The sequence below is a fragment of the Physella acuta genome, unplaced genomic scaffold (genome assembly GCF_028476545.2).
Source record: "Physella acuta isolate Inbredline_101_S28 unplaced genomic scaffold, ASM2847654v3 ptg000130l, whole genome shotgun sequence".
Lineage (NCBI taxonomy): Eukaryota > Metazoa > Mollusca > Gastropoda > Physidae > Physella > Physella acuta.
The window spans coordinates 23,588-44,281 of record NW_026731649.1 but is presented as its reverse complement, the minus strand read 5'-3'; the positions used below and the strand labels follow the sequence as shown (position 1 = coordinate 44,281).

The 20,694-nt window shown below is 38.9% G+C and overlaps 1 protein-coding gene across 2 annotated transcripts in view; it reads left to right on the top strand.

Annotated features, from left to right (window-relative positions):
* LOC131935049 (paired box protein Pax-8) overlaps window positions 1-6,926 on the top strand; it is a 137,173-nt gene extending 130,247 nt beyond the window's left edge. For both annotated transcript variants that reach the window (XM_059291332.1, XM_059291331.1), the window contains 2 exons: window positions 324-419; window positions 1,798-6,926. In XM_059291332.1, the coding sequence (XP_059147315.1) occupies window positions 324-419; window positions 1,798-1,871 (170 nt within the window). In that variant the 3' untranslated portion in view covers window positions 1,872-6,926. The remainder of the gene's footprint in view (window positions 1-323; window positions 420-1,797) is intronic.
* The last annotated feature ends 13,768 nt before the right edge of the window (window positions 6,927-20,694 follow it).

Genomic DNA, 20,694 nt, shown 5'->3' with positions numbered 1-20,694 from the left:
GACGTCTTTGTTTCATCGACCTTGTTTCTCAAGTTCTCTCTCCCTGTCATCTCTCTCTGGTTATCGCTCTTTCTTTTTATTTTAACAACTCGAACTTTGGGTGACATTTTTTTTTCTAGACATAAAACTCATTCGTAACATCATTGAAGCAACTATGACTTCTTTTTTAAACATTTGTGAGCGTTGATTTAACTGACGCCAGGTTTTTGTCTATGAGTGACTTAACTTGACGAACTTTGAACTTGATTGTTTGAATGTTGTCACTTGACCCACTGACCTGACCTTTGACATGCCAATTAATGAACCCAATTTGTCCCCCACAGACTACGCCACCTACACGTCTACCGCCCCCTACTCTCAGTATGCAGGAACCCCCTACGGTGCTGACCCCTCCTGGAACCTTCGGCAACACGTCATAAGTAAGTCTTTTACATCATAAGTCTTTTACATCATAAGTAAGTCTTTTACCTCATGTCTTTTACCTCATGTCTTTTACCTCATGTCTTTTACCTCATGTCTTTTACCTCATGTCTTTTACCTCATGTCTTTTACCTCATGTCTTTTACCTCATGTCTTTTACCTCATAAGTAAGTCTTTTACCTCATGTCTTTTACCTCATAAGTAAGTCTTTTACCTCATGAGTAATTCTTTATTACCTAATGACTAAGTCTTTACTAAGTAAGAATTAACTACCTCATAATAAGTACGTCTTTATTACCTCATAAATATTAATTAATAAAGTCAGAATACCTTAATTTTAACCTAACTATCTACTCAGGTAAATAGGCATTGTGGTTCACCCTTTGGGCATTGTCACGGATACTTAGGGGCATTGTCACCAATACTTGGGACATTGTCTCCAATACTTGGGACATTGTTTCCAATACTTGGGACATTGTCTCCAATACTTGGGACATTGTTTCCAATACTTGGGACATTGTTTCCAATACTTGGGACATTGTTTCCAATACTTGGGACATTGTTTCCAATACTTGGGACATTGTTTCCAATACTTGGGACATTGTAACCAATACTTGGGACATTGTTTCCAATACTTGGGACATTGTTTCCAATACTTGGGACATTGTTTCCAATACTTGGGACATTGTAACCAATACTTGGGACATTGTTTCCAATACTTGGGACATTGTTTCCAATACTTGGGACATTGTTTCCAATACTTGGGACATTGTTTCCAATACTTGGGACATTGTTTCCAATACTTGGGACATTGTTTCCAATACTTGGGGCATTGTCTCCAATACTTGGGACATTGTTTCCAATATTTGGGGCATTGTCACCAATATTTGGGGCATTGTCACTAATACTTGGGGCATTGTCACTAATACTTGGGCATTGTCTTCAATACTTGGGGCATTGTCACCAATACTTGGGGCATTGTCTCCAATACTTGGGGCATTGTCACCAATACTTGGGGCATTGTCACCAATACTTGGGGCATTGTCACTAATACTTGGGCATTGTCTTCAATACTTGGGGCATTGTCTCCAATTCTTGGGGCATTGTCTCCAATACTTGGGGCATTGTCACCAATACTTGGGGCATTGTCACCAATACTTGGGGCATTGTTTCCAATACTTGGGGCATTGTCTCCAATACTTGGGGCATTGTCTCCAATACTTGGGGCATTGTCACCAATACTTGGGGCATTGTCTCCGCCCACATCTGTCCAGGCATTCATGTTTACATTTATTATTCATTTGTATGACGTCTTATATTTTTACAATTAAAAACTTTGACCTGTGACCTCTAACCTGTGACCCCTAACCTCCACAGATCCATACAACTACTACGCGCCGAGCATGCGCTCAGACCCCGCCTCTTCTGCCGCGTCACCCACCAAAACATAATGACGTAGGCACCTACACGTCCTTGACCTACATACATCGCTTCAGCATTCTCCATGTTTGTTAATGTGACCTCTGACCTTGCTCTCTACACGAATGGTCCAAGACGCGACCTTCACCTCTACAGAGAGCAGACGCAGGAGAGAAATATCGAGAATGAACTTGAAATCTTTCACTGATGGCATACGATCGATCTCTGATTATTCAAATTTTAAGGTCACTTAAAAGAAACGCAATTTACAATTTTATGTGTTTTTTTTAGCCTAATGTTTTTCAACAAGACGTCTTTACTTTATTGAAGATCATCATCACTATAATAGATCAATTATATTTTTTTTTATTCATTGAGGACATGATATCGATTTTTAAATTTAAGCAAGTTGTTTTGTGAAATAACAACAACCGAATGCCCCCACCTAGTTGGGCCGCTTTAACGGAATTGGTGCCTACAGTTGTAGGCGTGTTGCAAGTGGGATCAGCCCAGCTTTTGGAGTGGTTATCAAATCTTCACTGAACTTGATGCGGCGAGTGTTTATCAAATCTTCACTGAACTTGATGCGGCGAGTGTTTATCAAATCTTCAATGAACTTGATTCTTCGATAGACACTTGAAGAGTGTTGAGTGTGCTGACGTCATCACACATTGATTTTTACGAAACAAAGACGGTACAAGATTTTTACAAATTAGAAATGTAATACGTGGACTTATCAAAATACAATTTTTCTCGTGCTAGCAACGTAGCACACAGGGTCCCTCGGCACTTTGTGGTCGTGTAGCACAACATTTAGAATGTGTGATCTTGAGTGCGTAGGATCTTCTGCTTCTAGCAAAAGTGATCCAATGACCCATAGGGTCACCTAGCACCAGTGATCCAATGACCCATAGGGTCACCTAGCACCAGTGATCCAATGACCCATAGGGTCACCTAGCACCAGTGATCCAATGACCCATAGGGTCACCTTGCACCAGTGATTCAATGACCCATAGGGTCACCTAGCACCAGTGATCCAATGACCCATAGGGTCACCTAGCCCTTGGATTGTGTAGCAAGCACGGAATGGTGCGGCCAAAAGATCTTGTTTCGCATGACAGATGACTCACAGACGTGATGGATGACATCACGTGATGGATGACATCACGGCATGGATCACACACGTCATTAGCATGAATCTCACTTGCATATATCGTGAAACTCTCATTCTCGGCTGAATGAAAAATTGCGCACCAGAAAAAAAAATGCACACCACTGATTGTGTTGTGTCGGTATCAATGTTACAACAAATGACGTACATGCCACCATTTGTGAACACAATGCTGCCAAATGGACATGTGATGACGTATCAACATGTGGATTATGATCCATGTCAATGACAGTCCGCAGATCTGTAGACGTCTGCTCTAAAAAAAAACATGGCGTCTCAAACAGCTCAACAAAAAAAAATGTTATGATCACTTTTGATTTGTATCTGTGTTTATATGTTTGATTATTTTTAGTTACACAAAGAGTATCCGTAAGAATGTGTAATCCATGTTGCACAAGTATGAATGTTAATTAACGGATTTAGTTAACGAGGTATAGCAGTATTGTGTGAAAGTACATGTATTTTGGTTTTGTTAATTAAAATATTCTCAAGTAAAAGCTTGTTAGCACAAAGATCACGATTTTTTATTTTAAAACATTGTCAAAATTTGAATTTAGTAAGTCTCCGCATATATTGTTGAATTAGAGTTTATAAATATTTGTATTATTTCTATGACTATTAGAAGGTCTTGGTTTTTATGAAAGGTCTACCTATCCTTATTGTGAAGTTTTTAGTAAAAGATCGGACGGTGAGGTCTAGGTTGGTGGAAGGTCTGACCTCTCCTGGACGTAACAGCTACACAAAGACCTAACTAGCCACATCGTTACACAAATAGGTCCTTACATCACCATAAACATTTTAAGGCTTTTCCTCAAAAAACAAACGAACAACGGGGTGGGTATTTAGATTTATGTTGTTTATGGATGGGTGGGTGGGGGTATTTAAATGGATGTTTATGGTATGGTAGAGTAGGTGTATGGGGATTATGGCTACTTTTATTTCTTTGCTCAATTTAGAAATATATATATTTTTACGTTTATAACTATTTGTATATTTAAAATTTAATTTCATTGAACTTTTCATTTTGAATTTTTTGTATGAAATAAATATTTAACTTGTGTGGTTGATGGCTGACCACTGAGACCACGTGATTCAGATTTGGAAAGATATTTTTTGTTCATTATTTTTACTTTCACTTTAACACTGCTGTATATTTACCATATAAATATAAAAGAAAGAATTCCTATTATTTTATTCCTATCCACCATTTTGTGTTGGATTTTGTGTTTACATTTATCAAGTTTGATGACTTTTAAATGCAGTTATGTTTATTTTTTTCTATTTTAGAAAAAAAAGAATGTAATTAAATTGTCATTAGTAATCAACAGCTAATAACAACATTTAAGTCTAGATTTGAATCTAATTCTAATTGGTATTCGAACCCCTAACTAAAGCTAGGCTGGTACTAGGTGTTGGTTCTTAGCTCTTCACAACAAAGTGTTAGCTTTTTTAATGTCAATCTGAAATCCAAGTTCTTATTTCCTAGGTGTCACCATGGTAGGGTGTGGAGCCCCCCTCAAGACTTCCTACCTGTGGGCAAATCTGTGGAGCGCCCCTGTTTACTTCCTACCTGTTGTTTAATGTATACAGCGCCCCTGAATACCTGTGGAATTCTGTCTTTATACCAATGTTGAGATTTTCTTCTTTTCTATATACGTCGCGGAAGTGCGTCTTACTTTTAAACTTTTAAGCCGACGCCTAAATTCAATCCTAGATTTGATCCTAGATTCTTGCATGGATTCGATCCAGGATTCGATCCTAGATTATCGACTGGATTCGATCCTAGATTATAGTCTGGATACGATTCAGGATTCGATGCTAGATTCTTGTTTCTATTCAATCCTAAATTGTCGGCTGGATTCGATTCAGGATTCGACCCTAGACTATTGTCTGGATTCGATCCTGGATTCGATCCTAGATTCTCGGCTGGATTCGATCCTAGATTCTCGCCTGGATTCGATCCTGTACTCCAGCTTGTACCTTCTCTACATCCATGCACCTATGTTATTTAAACGCTTTAAGGTTCCCTGTTGCCCACGAAATCTTGCCAATCTTTATCGGCCCTATTAGGCCGTCTGTTAGTGTTCATTCATACTACACAGCCCCTTATTGATGATTAATTCTAGCATTCTTAATGTCATCCACTTTTTAATTGTAAAAATCGATTTACACACGCACTGTGATGTCAGACGTAAATGACATCTGAATGTCATACACTTGTCATGTGCTTATATTACAGATGTACTATGTTGATGTTTGAATATGTATGTATTGTTATAGACCAGGTATTTATACATTTGATATTTTTTCTATGTGGGAACTTGTTTTGGTTTATGCTATGGCATCCTGTCACGTGATGTACACAACAATATATTCTTTGCATAATGTCCCTGAGGAAATATGAATAATTGATGGCAAATTTTTTGCATGTTTACATTACAATATTTGTCAATGAATTTTTTTTAGCATTTATTTTCTTGCATTAATGATATTCATAGCATTACTGTAATTAAAACATTGACACAAAGGCCCTTTTCAACATAGAAAACACACCGTGTTTTAATCCATATAACTCTTTCTTTTTAAGTTGTTTTATTAAGAAATTTTTTTTCTTTTGTTATTAAGCAAATAAAAGTTTCAAAAAATGCATACAGCGTATATTTACAAAGGGTAATTTGGGTAAAAAAAATATTTATTTTGTGAGATATTAATGAGCTATAAATAACTTCGGTAAAATCCAAACCTAGTTGAAATCCATTTTTCCTTACGGCGACTTTATTCGGCGGAGGTGTGGCTAACGTCACGCCCCCCAATCCCACCATCCTCTCTGCTCAAATTTATAAATAACTATATTTTTTTTTTATCAGAGTGATATTTTGTACCCGTAGGCCGAGGCGGGATTCGAACCCGCGAGGGTCACTGCGGCGTTGCTGCGGGAGTGAGATGCTCAAACGTGTCTGCCACGACGGCGTGGCGTCAGTAAACATAGGGGGCGTGGTTGCCCCCGTGTGTCACGTGTTAATATTTTTACCTTCTCAAGAGATTGAATGGGGGACATGATCTCGTTGCTACATATTTTTTTTTACATTTACACAAACTATGTAATCTTCATTTTAATTCACTGATATGGAATCGTTTATTGAGTTATCTCCACATATTATTACATGGGTAAATAGATGTATGTGTATGAGAGAGAGAGAGAAAGAGAAAGAGAGATAGAGAAAGTTTGTTAGGTGATCAATGTTTAGTGGTTGTCTCCCATGTCTACTCAACAAGGTCACCTCCCTTTTGTTACCTTGACCTTGTTGCTCATCATGTCACCATAAACTGACTGCCTCCACGGGACAACTTCAACCAGTTGCCTCCCATCCTCATACTGCTCAGTTACCTCCCCTTGACAACTTGGTTCCATCCCCTTATTGATTTTAGCAGGAATATTCCCCTTAAAATGGTTTCCTCCCTTATCATTTTAACCAGTTTATCTTCCTTGCTTGCTATCCCATTCACATTTCTTTACTAGAAAGTTGTTAATTTGAAGTATTCTAATTTTAAAAATCCAGGTTTATTTTTAGAAGTCCCACTGCAGTTTCAACCATTTTATTTTCATGCTCAACTTCCGCCCTAATTGTAACAAATAAAATCTCGAGATAACCAATTTGTTATATGATGCAGTAGTATCGCCGCTGTTTACAACAGTCCCTTTAAACTCCATGACAAGATCTGTTGAGTAATCCACTTGTTCTGTCTGTGTGTGATTGTGTTACCCATAACAGTTGTGTTTTTTTTTTTTGTGTGTTTTATGATACTCGATTTGATGAATCCAATTTTTGCCATTTGTATTTAAATTTATTTTGATTTCATTATGACAAAGTAAATGTAAAAAATATTTGAAGAATTAAAAAATACTGAGTTGTGTATTTATTCTTGTGTCGTGTAGTTTGTTTGAAGTTGGTTATTTTCATCCCTGGCCAAGCAACTTACAACCATGACCATCCACCCTGGCCAAGAAACTCCAACCCCCCACACCTCCCCCCCCCCCCCCCCCCCACACCTTTCTACTACACACGTGATTAAACTTAAAGGAATGAAGCCAGGTGAAAATTTTAGAAATTGTAAACACCTATAACTTACTTTTATAACACACTTAGAGCATTACCTTGACAACATACCGCAAGCATTACCTTGATAACACACCTAAAGCATTAACTTGATAACACACCTCAAGCATTACCTTGTCAACACACTTTCAGCATTACCTTGACAACACACCTAAAGCATTACCTTGACAACACCTCAAGCATTACCTTGTCAACACACTTTCAGCATTACCTTGACAACACACCTAAAGCATTACCTTGATAGCCCACAAGTAAAAAAAACTAAATGCACAATGAAGACTCTTCTAATATGAGAGGGCGTAGGGGAGTGGGCTTTACTGAGCTATTCTTAGAAATTGAGCTCATATGACGTCATCATATTTTGTGCACATAATTCCTAATTGTTCCAAGGGCCTGCACCTGCCACTGGAGGGGGAGGGGCGAACAGCGCTGGTGTCATAGCCCGTCGTCGCCAGTCAATTATCGATAATTGGTCACCATTGTCATGCAAATAGGCTGCTCCTGCTCCCAACGATAAAAAGGTATGGGAAGCTCAGGACAACAAAAAAACGAGTATAATTTTTTTTTAAGTGTGCGAATATTGATGGGACGAGTACAGCATACATTTTGTATGTCCTTCACATAAGGCAGACGACAGACTCCTGTATGGGAGTGAGGGCAATGTCTTGTGTGTCACGTGGGTCCTATTCAGCTCACGCGCAACGGGTGCACCGGTATCGATGCTGTCGATAACGTGATGTCGGATTCGATTACTCAGGATCGGCAAGGGCCCGTGAAGGGGGACCCCGCGACTGACAAAAAAAAATAATTATTTCTTGAAAAAAAAAAGTTGCGGGGGTGGATATTATTATGTAATTTTATTGTCATCTACATTTTAAATTAGTATTTTGAAAAAAAAAAACAGTTATATCAAAATGCTGTGAGCTTGCTGTTATTATTGTTGAATTTTCAATTTAAAAAAGAAATTAACTTTATTTGTCACCCAGTTGTAGAGTATCATTTTACCCTTTAAAAGGTTATTAGCAAAATGAGAAAGCAAAATGATGGTGTGTCGGTAACGGGCTTTCGCCAGCTGACCAATACTTACAAAACAGTTTGATTTTACAAACGAAAAGCATTGAAGTTTCTCATTGATGCATCATCTGTACACTGTACCACATTTGATATTGCGAGCCAGTGTGTGTGGCAGTTGAAGTCGCCACAAAACAAGCAACGCAAAAAAATACGGAGAACGGAGTTAAATATCAAAACTAGAGTTCAGCATTAAGCTTTGATGAGCATATTAGTCATTATTAGCTCACCTGGTCTAACTTTACCCTCAGCCTCCCATAACCTTAACATCCGGGTTCTAGTACTACCCATTACACACTGTCTTCTTCTTCTTCATTCTTAATTTTAGTGTTGGAAGGGATCCCCTCCAACACAATTAAGGATAAGTGTCAACTTGTTATGCACACATGAGGCCATTGACTCTGATTTCAGCCTGCTTTTCTTTTTGGATTCGCTTCCATAGCCTTTGTCCAACCAAGAACAAACTACAAGGCAGCAGTTGTTTGATATTGGAGTGGTCTCTCCTAGATGAGTGGCTGTCCCCAGCTAACGAGCCTCATCTGCCCGAGGGTTCGAACTCGAGACTTTTCGGTTTAGACCGACTCGACCACGCCAACCCTACACACTGTCTAACTCTTGAGACTTCTGGACTGCAAGCGGTTCTTAGTATGACTAACTATGGCCCTTGGAGTGACTAAATGTGGTCCTTAGAGTGACTAAATGTGGTCCTTAGAGTGACTAAATGTGGGCCTTATAGTGTGTAAATGTGGCCCTTAGAGTGTGTAAATGTGGCCCTTATAGTGTGTAAATATGGCCCTTACAGTGTGTAAATGTGGCCCTTACAGTTTGTAAATGTGGCCCTTACAGTGTGTAAATGTGGCCCTTACAGTTTTTAAATGTGGCCCTTACAGTGTGTAAATGTGGCCCTTACAGTGTGTAAATGTCGCCATAGTGATGACGTTACCAATTTGGATATATAAACATCTTGTTATTGTCGTATGTGTTTTACCGTAAAGGCACGATTTCATAACATCATTAGCTTAAGCTTGTATCTAACAACTTGTTTTCATGAAGCGCTGAGTCTATACAAGAGAGGGGCCTTGGACAGTCACGGATGTCCCATACACCCCCAAACGCGGATCCTCTATAACCCCCCACCCCCACACGCACACGCCCACACACATAAACACATACACACTTTCTCTACCATCGATGCGAGAAAACGACAACACCGCCCACCAAACCTACCCAACACTGCAGCAGCATTAAAAAGAAATTTGAGAACGATTCTCCACCGAAGAAGGAAAAAAGGTTGAATATTTCATAAGTCTCCAGTCAACCAACTGAGTCGTCAGCAGCCGATTGGCAGACTAGCAACGACTGTACCCCATCTGGTGGCGAACTCGTTGAAAACGCTTTCTACTTCCGCTAATCTCCGGTTCGAATCTCCTTCATCGTATTCTAGAAAGATTTTTTTTTTTACATTTTTTTTTTTATTTATGTATCTTGAAAAATGACGAGTAGTTCATGATCGTCAAACTTCAAAGTAATTCACCCAAACACGCTCCAGGACAAGAGATTTTTACACTATTACTGCTATACGCGAAGACTTGTGGAAATACTATGTAATTCTTTTTTTACCTGGAATAATGTTAGCGGATTTTTAAATTATTATTTTAATAAACTTTAGAAAACTAACAGAGACTTTTTTTAAAATAAAGAGAATATAAAATTCTGAATATTTAACAACGTGTTGTGCTGATTATTGCTAAGAAGCTACATATGAGTTGTGTTCTGTCGTGTGACTCAAGCATTGAATATATGATATACACCCAGAGTCGTCGCGAGGCGGGGGCGGACTGCACCGGGTGACACCATTTAGAGGGGGGGGGGGTGACACCAAGACAACAAAATTGCAAGATTTATAGAATAAATATGTTTTTTTTTTGTTTTTTTTTGCCAGTTCAATGAATGGTTAATTAGAGTTTAAAAATATTTTAAGTACATAATGACGATGGCGACAGATGTAGAGTATTGGATAATGGATGATGTCATTTTATGTCTGTTCTCATAATATCAAAGTTTCAGTTACTTTGTTTGATTACCATATGTGACCTAACGAAAACGTTCGAACACTTTACCTCACACAGCGAACCTATTGAGACGTCAAGTTGTGCTGGGTAGAGGCTGATTTGGTCCACCAACGCCTGAATCACAGTAGACAAGACTACCACTGGGCCAATTATATCACGAATATACGTTGTTTTTTTTATAAAGATGTTAAGTTAAGTTTGTCGATGCTTAGTTGCTTGAGTTACAAGTACATGAACTTATTTTGTAAAAATAAAAACCACATTATGTTACATTTACTTGGAGCTGAGTGAAACCACATACAGACGGCTGTTACTTTAAATGGTCGCACTTTTGTCTCGACTTAGTGACTTTTGGTCATTGTAATCAAGTTAGAATCAAATAAGCCTCACTTCTAAGACAAAGAAAGATGTGCATCTGTCTGTATGTCGCCAAGATCTAAATGTTACTAGTACATTAATTAAGTCAGCAATATATTCTTTCAAACGTCGCACGAAATGGGAATAATTATTTATAACAGTTTAACATGAAAACTTGCGTAAATATACAGACCTGGGTAGGTAGGTCCCAGCTGAATATACATGGGTGGTTAGGTCACAAGTAAATATACAGACAATGGTAGGTAGGTCCCAGGTAAATATACATACAAGGGTAAGTAGGTCCCAGGTAAATATACATAGGTGGTTATGTCCCAGGTAAATAGACATGGGTGGTTAGGTCCTAGGTAAATATACATGGGTGGTTAGGTCCCAGGTAAATATACATGGGTGGTTAGGTCCCAAGTAAATATATAGACCTCGGTAGTTATAAACTATTAAGTTCCCATTTCCACTAGACCATAGCAGTATAGTATCAGAGCTTCATCTCATCGTCGTCATCAGCACAAATTCATCCCCCACTCAGTGAGCGGCCATTTTGTTTCCTTTGAAGATCCCGTGTCCATTTGTGTCAACGTTTAGCGATATCACCCATAGGTGGACGTCTCTTATGGTGGGGGTGGGGTAGTGGGGGTGGGTTACTTCTCAGAATCAACCCCGCACCAACTGGCCCTTGATGGCGATGGCAGATAGGTAGGTAGAATTGAGTCGTAGAATGGCTCCCATTTTCTTCTTTTCATCCCCGTCGACGGTGAAGACGTCAAACCGACGGCAGTGTTAAGATACCCACCCGGCGAACAATGGCGCCTTATCAAAGATTCAGGTCTCGCTAACTACGAGATCTCGTCCAGGGTGTGATGTTGTTGGGGTGCTGGGAAAACGCGCACATTGCGTGTCTCTATCTAAAACTGTTTTTTTTTAAACTCGGGGGGGGGGGGGGGGGAGGGTTCGGGTAGCGTGAAAAAAAAACAACAGTAATGTATCTCTGGCTTTCAAGGCGAAAAAATATGATTGTTTATTCATGGAGTTAAATGACCTTATGTTTTTTTATAATTTGGTTGTTCCCCCGGGAGTTGATCTCATTAAGTTGTCAAAGTGCAGATCGGCAACCATTTTTTGGTCTCAATAGAAGTTTTATAAATAATTGCTACCGAAACGTTATTTAAAGGTGGCGTACGGGATATTATATTTTAATTCTATATCTGTGTGGAAACATATACCTTTTGCTTTTGTTCCATGTATTTTCGTTATTACGAAATTTTCTTTGTTCAAGGAAGCGGGTCACGTAAATAGTTATCAAAGAGCCACATCAATTGTTATCATAGAGCCACATCAATTGTTATTATAGAGCCACGTCAATTGTTATCATAGAGCCACATCAATTGTTATCATAGAGACACATCAATTGTTATCATAGAGCCACATCAATTGTTATCATAGAGCCACATCAATTGTTATCATAGACTCACATCAATTGTTATTATAGAGCCACGTCAATTGTTATCATAGAGCCACATCAATTGTTATCATAGACTCACATCAATTGTTATTATAGAGCCACGTCAATTGTTATCATAGAGCCACATCAATTGTTATCATAGAGCCACATCAATTGTTATCATAGAGACACATCAATTGTTATCATAGAGCCACATCAATTGTTATCATAGAGCCACATGAATTGTTCTCAATTGTTAACATACATTGTTAACAAAGAGCCACATAAATTGTTAATAAAGAGCAACATAAATTGTTAACAAAGAGCCACATTAATTGTTAACAAAGAGCCATATAAATTGTTAACATAGACTTCAGGGTAAGAACATTGCACTTAAAATCCTTTATGCGATGACGTCACCAACCAACTGTAATAGTCTCGAGTCTATATGATCAGTGCCTTCAGTCTCAGCAAGCAATGTCCCAACCCCCAGCAGGCAATGTCCCTACCCCCAGCAGGCAATGTCCCCACCCCAGCAAACAATGTCCCTACCCCCAGCAAGCAAATGTCCCTACCCCCACTAAACATTGTCCCTACCCCCAGCAAGCAAATGTCCCTACCCCCACTAAACATTGTCCCTACCCCCAGCAAGCAATGTCCCTACCCCCAGCAAACCTTGTCCCTACCCCCAGCAAGCAATGTTCCTACCCCCAGCAAGCAATGTCCCTACCCCCAGCAAGCTTTGCCCCGTGTCCCAGTATACTACACAGCCCACTATCCCGCCACATCACAAACGTGAACTCTACTTCACCTGTCCAAGACCGCCATTGTAGTCGCCATTGTGACCACACTATGTCTATCTCGACGATCTAAAAACGCGAGTTGCGCAAGGCTGGATAAAGCGCATCAGAACCTTCGCGTTGCGAGATGTCATTAACGTCACGCTCGCTACCGTAATCTCGTCACCAGAGACCAGGCGAGATTTCAACGAGAGTACTTTATTAAATATGATTACCCGTACTCACGCGAGAACTATTTTTATCCACCAGTACAGTAAAAGTCAGACCAATTGGTTTTTAAGACTATTTTTAGATGAACCCTTTACCTTGACAGTGCTTTTTTTTCGCCCCACTTAGACGAAATAAACACCGCGTTAATTTCCGCCTACATTGTGAGTAGGCTTACATCAGAGGCGTAGCGACCCTTCCCGGCGCCCGGGGACATACTTTCAATTTGGCGCCCCCCTCGGGAGCAAATTTTCGATTTGCACCCCCCCCCCCCCTCGAACTTTTCGTTTACACCCCCCCCCCCCTCAAACTTTCGATTTGCACCCCCCCCTCGAACTTTTCATTTGCACCCCCCCCCCTCAAACTTTCGATTTGCACCCCCCCCCCCCCTCGAACTTTTCATTTGCACCCCCCCTCAAACTGTCAATTTGGCGCCCCCCCCCTAAGGTCGGCGCCCGGGGACATATGTCCCCCCCCCGCCCCCCCCTCGCTACGCCTCTGGCTTACATAACAATAAAATAATTTTAAATAATAATTTTTAAAAATAATCTGGATATCAACACAATTTAAAATACAATAAACATAAAGAAACATCATTTTACTTTTACTATTGTTGTAAAATCATTGGTTGCAAAAATATATGGACAAAATTTCATCAGTGATCAACGCCTTTATTATTATACGCAGAGCCGTTACTAAGGGATAGCGGGTGGTGACCAAAAGTGGGGGAGGGGCGCCAAACAGGGTTGAAAAAGATACTCGTTCTGAGCAGCATAGCTACATTATGCAAAGTCAATTTTAAGAAAATAGACTGTTTTAAGTATTGATTTGATTTCCTAAAACGGGGGTGTGGGGCGTTTTTTCGTCAACGTGAATTATAAAGTTTGAATAAGGGGAAAGGCGCAACAATAATAGTTTGGAAGGGGTTGATACGCCTCTGATTACACATTTTTATTTTATTTTTAATTAAGAAAATTTAAAAGCTATTTATCACTAAGGCTTTTGGGCATATTTTTTTCTCCTTTCTGGTATTTAGTATTGTAAAAGTATAATCGGCAAACCAACTGAACCAAACATGTGTTGTGCTAAAAGGCACTAAAATTCGCTGATGTATTCTCTATTAGAAATTACACGAATAACGTCTTCCTCTTATTGCCGTCCATCTGGGGTTAATATCTGTAACACCATTTGTAAACACCAGCTCACCGAAATATCTCGCCCGTAGGTGGTGAATATAGTAGGCCTATATAATAATCTGTATATCAAAATTTTATAACTAATTAAATATATAATTAAATTAAAAAATGAATGCGATTTTTTAAATCAGACACACGCATATCTGCAAAGTTGAACAAAAAATAGTTCCATTAGAAACGTCTCCAAGCTGATTACAAGATTCGATCACAAACTAACAAATGGACAGACATTGTTATTTAGTAAAAGCTAATAAAAAGCTTGCTATCGCATGCTGTTCAGCATTTTACTGTAACTTTTCCCATCTGACGGTAACCCAAGAAGTAGATGCGACACGAGTTGGGTCGCTATTACATGAGCGGCTAATCCTCTGACCCCCGTCACGTGGTCTCCGCTACGAACCTCGGGACTCGGCGCCCCCGCCGTTGTTCGACTCTCTCACGGAATCCCGTCGTATCGGACGGCGCATGCGCAGCGGCGCGTGTCCGATTGGCGAGGGAGCTCGGGGCGGTCACGTGTGGGCCGCCATCAGAGTTCATTCGTTCAGACCGACAGACTGACAGACCGACAGACCGACAGACTGACAGACTGTGGAATGAACGGCCCGGGCTTTTCCAGGACATTTTTTTTAAATACAGGCGGCAAGTCACGTGACTTAATCACATTCTCGGCCGTCCCGTTGTAGGGGGTGGGGGTAAGAGTTTTTGGGGGTGGGGGTGGGGAGGGAGGAAATCCGAGATATTGGTAGTTTTCAATATCCCCTTCAACTTTTATGTCACCGCCCTCACCTTTAACACACAGCTAAGCATTTGTGGATACCTCCCATGATCACACGGATCCAGATCTATGGTTAGGCCTGTGTAAGTAAAATAGAAAATGTATATGACTCCCCCCCCCCCTCTAACCCCTTGCATATCAAAATAGCTGCATAGACACTTATGATGCAACAATTGTCCACTTGAAGTTCATATGTTATCCAGTGTTGTCATACCTTATAAGAAAATATCCATATTCTCTAATTTTTACAAGCTTTTATTTAACTCACTTCCTCTGTCGACAGTCTGTCGACATTCTGTCGACAGTCTGTCTGTCTAGATGGAAACGCAGGAGTGAAAATTCGGAAACTTCTACTTGACCGATACGATTCACACTTGGCACGTGGGTCAAGACATGAAGACAATGCAATCTGAAACTAAATTTGACTTAATTGGATGCCTAATTAATTTTTTATGAATTAATTAAAATTTGGACCGAATTAGTAGGCATGTCTAGCCAACCACACCACACGCGTCATCACCTTCAATAGCTGCGCCATCACGTAATGGCTGCGTTCAAAAACCATTGCGCGCCTACTGAACGTGATGTTCAGTAGGCGCGCAATGGTTTTTAGTCATGTAACTCTATTGTAAATAAAACATGAAAAGTACTGAAAAAAAAATTCATAAAAAACGTTTTAATAACAAGCTTTTATGTAATGATGCACTAAAAAGTAGAAAATAAATTATAGACTACTATTTAAATAACTATAAAGAAAAGCGTGGGTGTCTTCCTTAACATTAGTAAAGGTATCCAATAGATACTAAAGTGACCCACGCTTTTCTTTATAGTTATTTAAATAGTAGTCTATAATTTATTTTCTACTTTTTAGTGCATCATTACATAAAAGCTTGTTATTAAAACGTTTTTTATGAATTTTTTTTAAAAGTCCATTTATGATTTGTTTACTCTTTGCTGTAAATATTTTAAGAATGGCGGCGGTGGTGATGGTGTGAGTGGGGGTCCTAGCAAGAGGTATCTGATAATGCCTAAGCCACTGTATTTTCTTTCCTTAGTCAGTTCTATGTGGTCAGCCCTTAAACTTGGATCGAATCGTTGAGTTGACCAAAGTGGAGTCTAAAAAGAATCGTGATTGAAAGTTGCTAGCTATTGGGCAGAAGAAGAAGGGTGTATGTGTTTCTTGACCTCGGCATATGAAGGGAAGGTGTGGTCAACACCATGCCCAGCCGCCTTTACTTTCCTAACGTAAGTTAGGTACCTATCAGAGATAGGTCGACTCAGCGACTTTCTACAGACCTGGACCCGGATTCGAACTCAAGACATTCCGGTTAGCAGCCTAGCGCTCTACCGCTTAGGTCACGTCGTCCCATTAGTATCGTCTGCTGGTTGTTAAAAAACTACAAAAATATTTGCTGGTGCTCATTAAACATTAACTGTGATTAATTGATTAATTGACCACCTTAATTAATGGTGAGTGGGGGGAGGGTACAGCTGTAGCTTGAGAATTATTCTGACATGTTCAATTCTCAAATCTAGCATCATGCGGTCGTCCCGGGTTCTAACCTCACCGATGCAGACAGCGGAAATTCGCAAATATTTCGTTTTAATTTTTAGACAGTTCTTGTAAACAAAAGAACGAATTTTTTTTTTTTTTTTTTTTTTAAATTTTTTTGTAAATGAAAAACATTTTGACACAAAAATTTCCTTTTTAATTTCTCTCATTCGATGCCTCTGATCACCGCCTGGGGTGTTGCTGAATATTTTCTGGCGTTCGCCATTAAAAACAAATTAATCACCTAATCCGCCCCAATCTCCCTGTTGTTTTTTACCAGATTGAACACAAAAGTGAACCAAAAAATTGTCTACTTCTTTAAGTTTCCCGACAGACTTGAAATTCCCGATTCGCCTTGAGGGCAACAGAAAGCTGGTTAAAAAACTGTATAAAAACCCCGGATATTTTGTTTCGTGTATGTTTGTTTTAAAAGTTTAATTTTTTACATTCACTCAGCCTCACGTGCAGAGTCTTACGTCATCCACTTCGCCAAGATATTTGCCATCTACTTGGCCCTGGGTACGCCTGCCATACCCCGCCCACCACTTCTCAAGATGGTTTCTATATAAGTCTATAGATAAAAAAATTTCGTCGTATTCTTAATTCATGATAAAAGTAATCTATTCTTAGAGTTACAGGCTATTTCTTATTTTATAAATAATGCACACGCATGGCATTGAATTGATGCTAGTTATATTGATTTGATCAATCCATGTTAGTGGTACCAATTAGGACCTGCGCAATCACACATCCGGTTCTGCAGCATTTGGAGTTTGCTTCGGAATGGCATCTTCGCCTCCTAGTTAAAAAATCATGAGGGTTGTGCGAGGAGGGAAACACGATGAATAAATCAGGGGGGAGTTTGTAAAGAGTGTACTCGGCCCTTACGGCGCGGGGGCCATCCCTGATTGGCCCAGTCTTGTGAGGCATTAGTCTGGGACTGGTGCCTTTGTTGGTGCCCCGGCTTATCCTCAGAGTGACCCAGATGACTTGGTCCCTGCCGCCATCAAGTCTAGTCCCATCAGACCCCCGGGCGGAGAACCGGACCAGCGACCCACATTTTTTATGACATACTTTACTGATCACTTGAAAAAAATTGTTAGTCAATTTGAAGACATCTGTATATACAATACAAGCAAGCGTGGTCATGATGTCATTTATTTTAGCAATTTTTTTTGTTCGCGTAGCTATCTGCCTAAGACTTCCTATAACAGAGCTTCAATTAAATTGGGATAACTTTTATTGGAGGTGGTAGATTCCTTGTTTTAATTCTTTTTAAAGTTTAGGGTGAATAATATTTTAGAGATATTTGTAGCTTTTGTTGCGCAATATTTTAGGAGAAACCTGTAATTTAGTGTACAATATTTTAGAAGTAAAGTGTAGTTTCGTGTACAATATTTTAGGAGCAAATTGTAATTTCGTGTACAGTATTTTAGGAGCAAATTGTAATTTCGTGTATAATATTTTTGGAGTAAATTGTTAACAGTGTTTCTCCCAGACTTTTTTCTCCGAGGGGGCACTTGATGTTTTCGGGGAAGGGGGGGTGGGGCGGACAACATTTTCCGTGGAGGGGGGGGGGGGGCACACTGGTAAAAGTATATGTTTTCTTTATAAATTCCATTTCGTTCGGGGGCGGTAGACTTTCTTCGTGTCCAATATTTTAGGAGTAAATTGTAATTTCGTGTACAATATTTTGAGAGTAAACTATAGTTTAAGGTTCACAACATTTTGAGATTAAAGTTTTATAATTCAGTCTTGGCACGACTTTGCATCCAATAAAATAAAAATCTTCTGGGTAAAAAAGAAATATCGAACCGTGGTACTTTCTGTGGGAAGACTAATGCAGGTGCGCAGACGACTCGGCCCGGGTAAAGATTAAGTTAAACTCCCTGTGGATTAAAACAAGATCGGCTTAGGTAATTACTGCAGTTAGTTATAAAACTAGGTCAAGTACGCTGTGACTATTCAAAAGACAATTTTCTGATTGGTGACGTCTTATGGTGTCAGTTGACTCTGATGGCGCCACCATCTCAGTGGCAATGACGGAGGGGAGGGGGGGGGGGGGGGGGGGTTCAAGAAGCCAAGTTCATGGAACGTCAAGGTCAGCAGAACCAACCAACCACAGAAAAGCTTGGGTCACTATATTATCTATTGGATACCTTTAATACTAATATTAGGAAGAGAAACGCTTTTCGTTATTGTATAATTTAAATAGTAGTGTAGTATTATATATTTAAAGAAAGTGATTTTCTTCGTTTTTAGTGCATTATTACAAATAAACCGGTAGTGATCTCCCCTAAACTTTCTCGAATATTCTTATATAAAACAACAGTGGATGGTAACTGGGGATATAGTTATGATTTTTAATCCATTTTAAATACTTAAACTTTTAAAAATAGAATAGAATCTCAGTAAAAAACAATTGCGCACCAAGCGAACGCCTAATAAAGGTGTGTATAATAGTGCGCAATAGTATTAGTACTTAATAAATTTACATTAGTTTTTTGAGAAATCGGAAGTAGCGTAAATTACAACTTCCAGTCAACGGAAATTATTCAAAATTTAACAGAAGGTAGAGAATTAGATCTTTTACTTACATGTGAAATTTCATTTATCTATCTGAAATAGTACTCAAGTTATAGGCTTTTGGAAAATTCAAAGTAGGAAAAGTACCACTTCCGGTTATCGGAAATCGCTCAAAAGTTGATACGGATCTACGATTTTGATAAAATACTTAAATATGAAATTTCATCATTCTAGCTCTAACGGTACTCAAGTTATCGTGTTTACACACGGACAGACACACAGACACACACACACACAGACATACGGACAAGATTGCAAAATTATGTTTTTCCGTATCAGTGAGGTGTAAAACGTCGAGATTTGTAAAAATCTCGATTTTTTTTTTTTGCACGATTACAATACTTTCTCTATACTACGTATATACGAGAAAGTAAAAAAGCTTCTTATTAATACGTTTTTTATGCAATTTTTTTTTTCAGTAGGGCCTACTTTAAATTTTATATTTACAATAGAGTTGCATAACTAAAAACTTTTGCGCATCTAATGAACATGATAACGCGAGTGCGGAATAGTTTGATAAGTCTGTCTACTAATTTCAGAAATTTGTAATTAATTGATAAAAAAAATTATTAGTCATCCAATTAAGTCAAATTTAATGTCATATTGCATTGTCATTGGGTCTTAAAAATTTCATAGAAATTGATCGCTTAGAAAAAAAAATGACACCATTTCAGACTTAAATAAACCGGGAGTGATCTCCCCTAAACTTTCTCGAATATTCTAATATAAAACTATGAGGGATGGCAACTCAGGACATAGACAATATTTGTAATCCATTTTTAATTACTTAAACTTTTTATAATAGAATGGAATCTTGTAAAAAAAAAGAATTGCACACCAAGTGAACGCCTAATAAAATGTGCATAATAGTGCACAATATTATGAGTACTTTATAAATTTACATGCGTTTTTTGAGAAATCGGAAAAAGCGTAAATTAGTACTTCCGGTCAACGGAAATTACTCAAAATTTGAAAGAAGGTAGAGAATTAGATCTTTTACTTACATGTGAAATTTCATTTATCTATATGAAATAGTACTCAAGTTATAGGCTTTTGAAAAATTCAAAGTAGAAAAAGTACCACTTCCGGATATCGGAAATCGCTCAAAAGTTGATACGGATCTACGATTTTGATAAAATACTTATATATGAAATTTCATCAACCTAGCTGTAACGGTACTCAAGTTATCGTGTTTACACACAGACACACACACAGACACACACACGGACACACAGACATACGGACAAGATTGCAAAATTATGTTTTTCCGTATCAGTGAGGTGTAAAGCGTCGAGATTTGTGAAAATCTCGATTTTTTTTTTGCACGATTACAATACTTTCTCTATACTTCGTATATACGAGAAAGTAAAAAAGGAAGACCCTACAGCTTTAAAAAAATCGATCTATTATAGTTTTACAGCGTGGAGTAGAGACCTCACGACATCACATTAGTAGAGTAGAGATCCACCTTATCAAAGTGGCTTAACTGTAGGC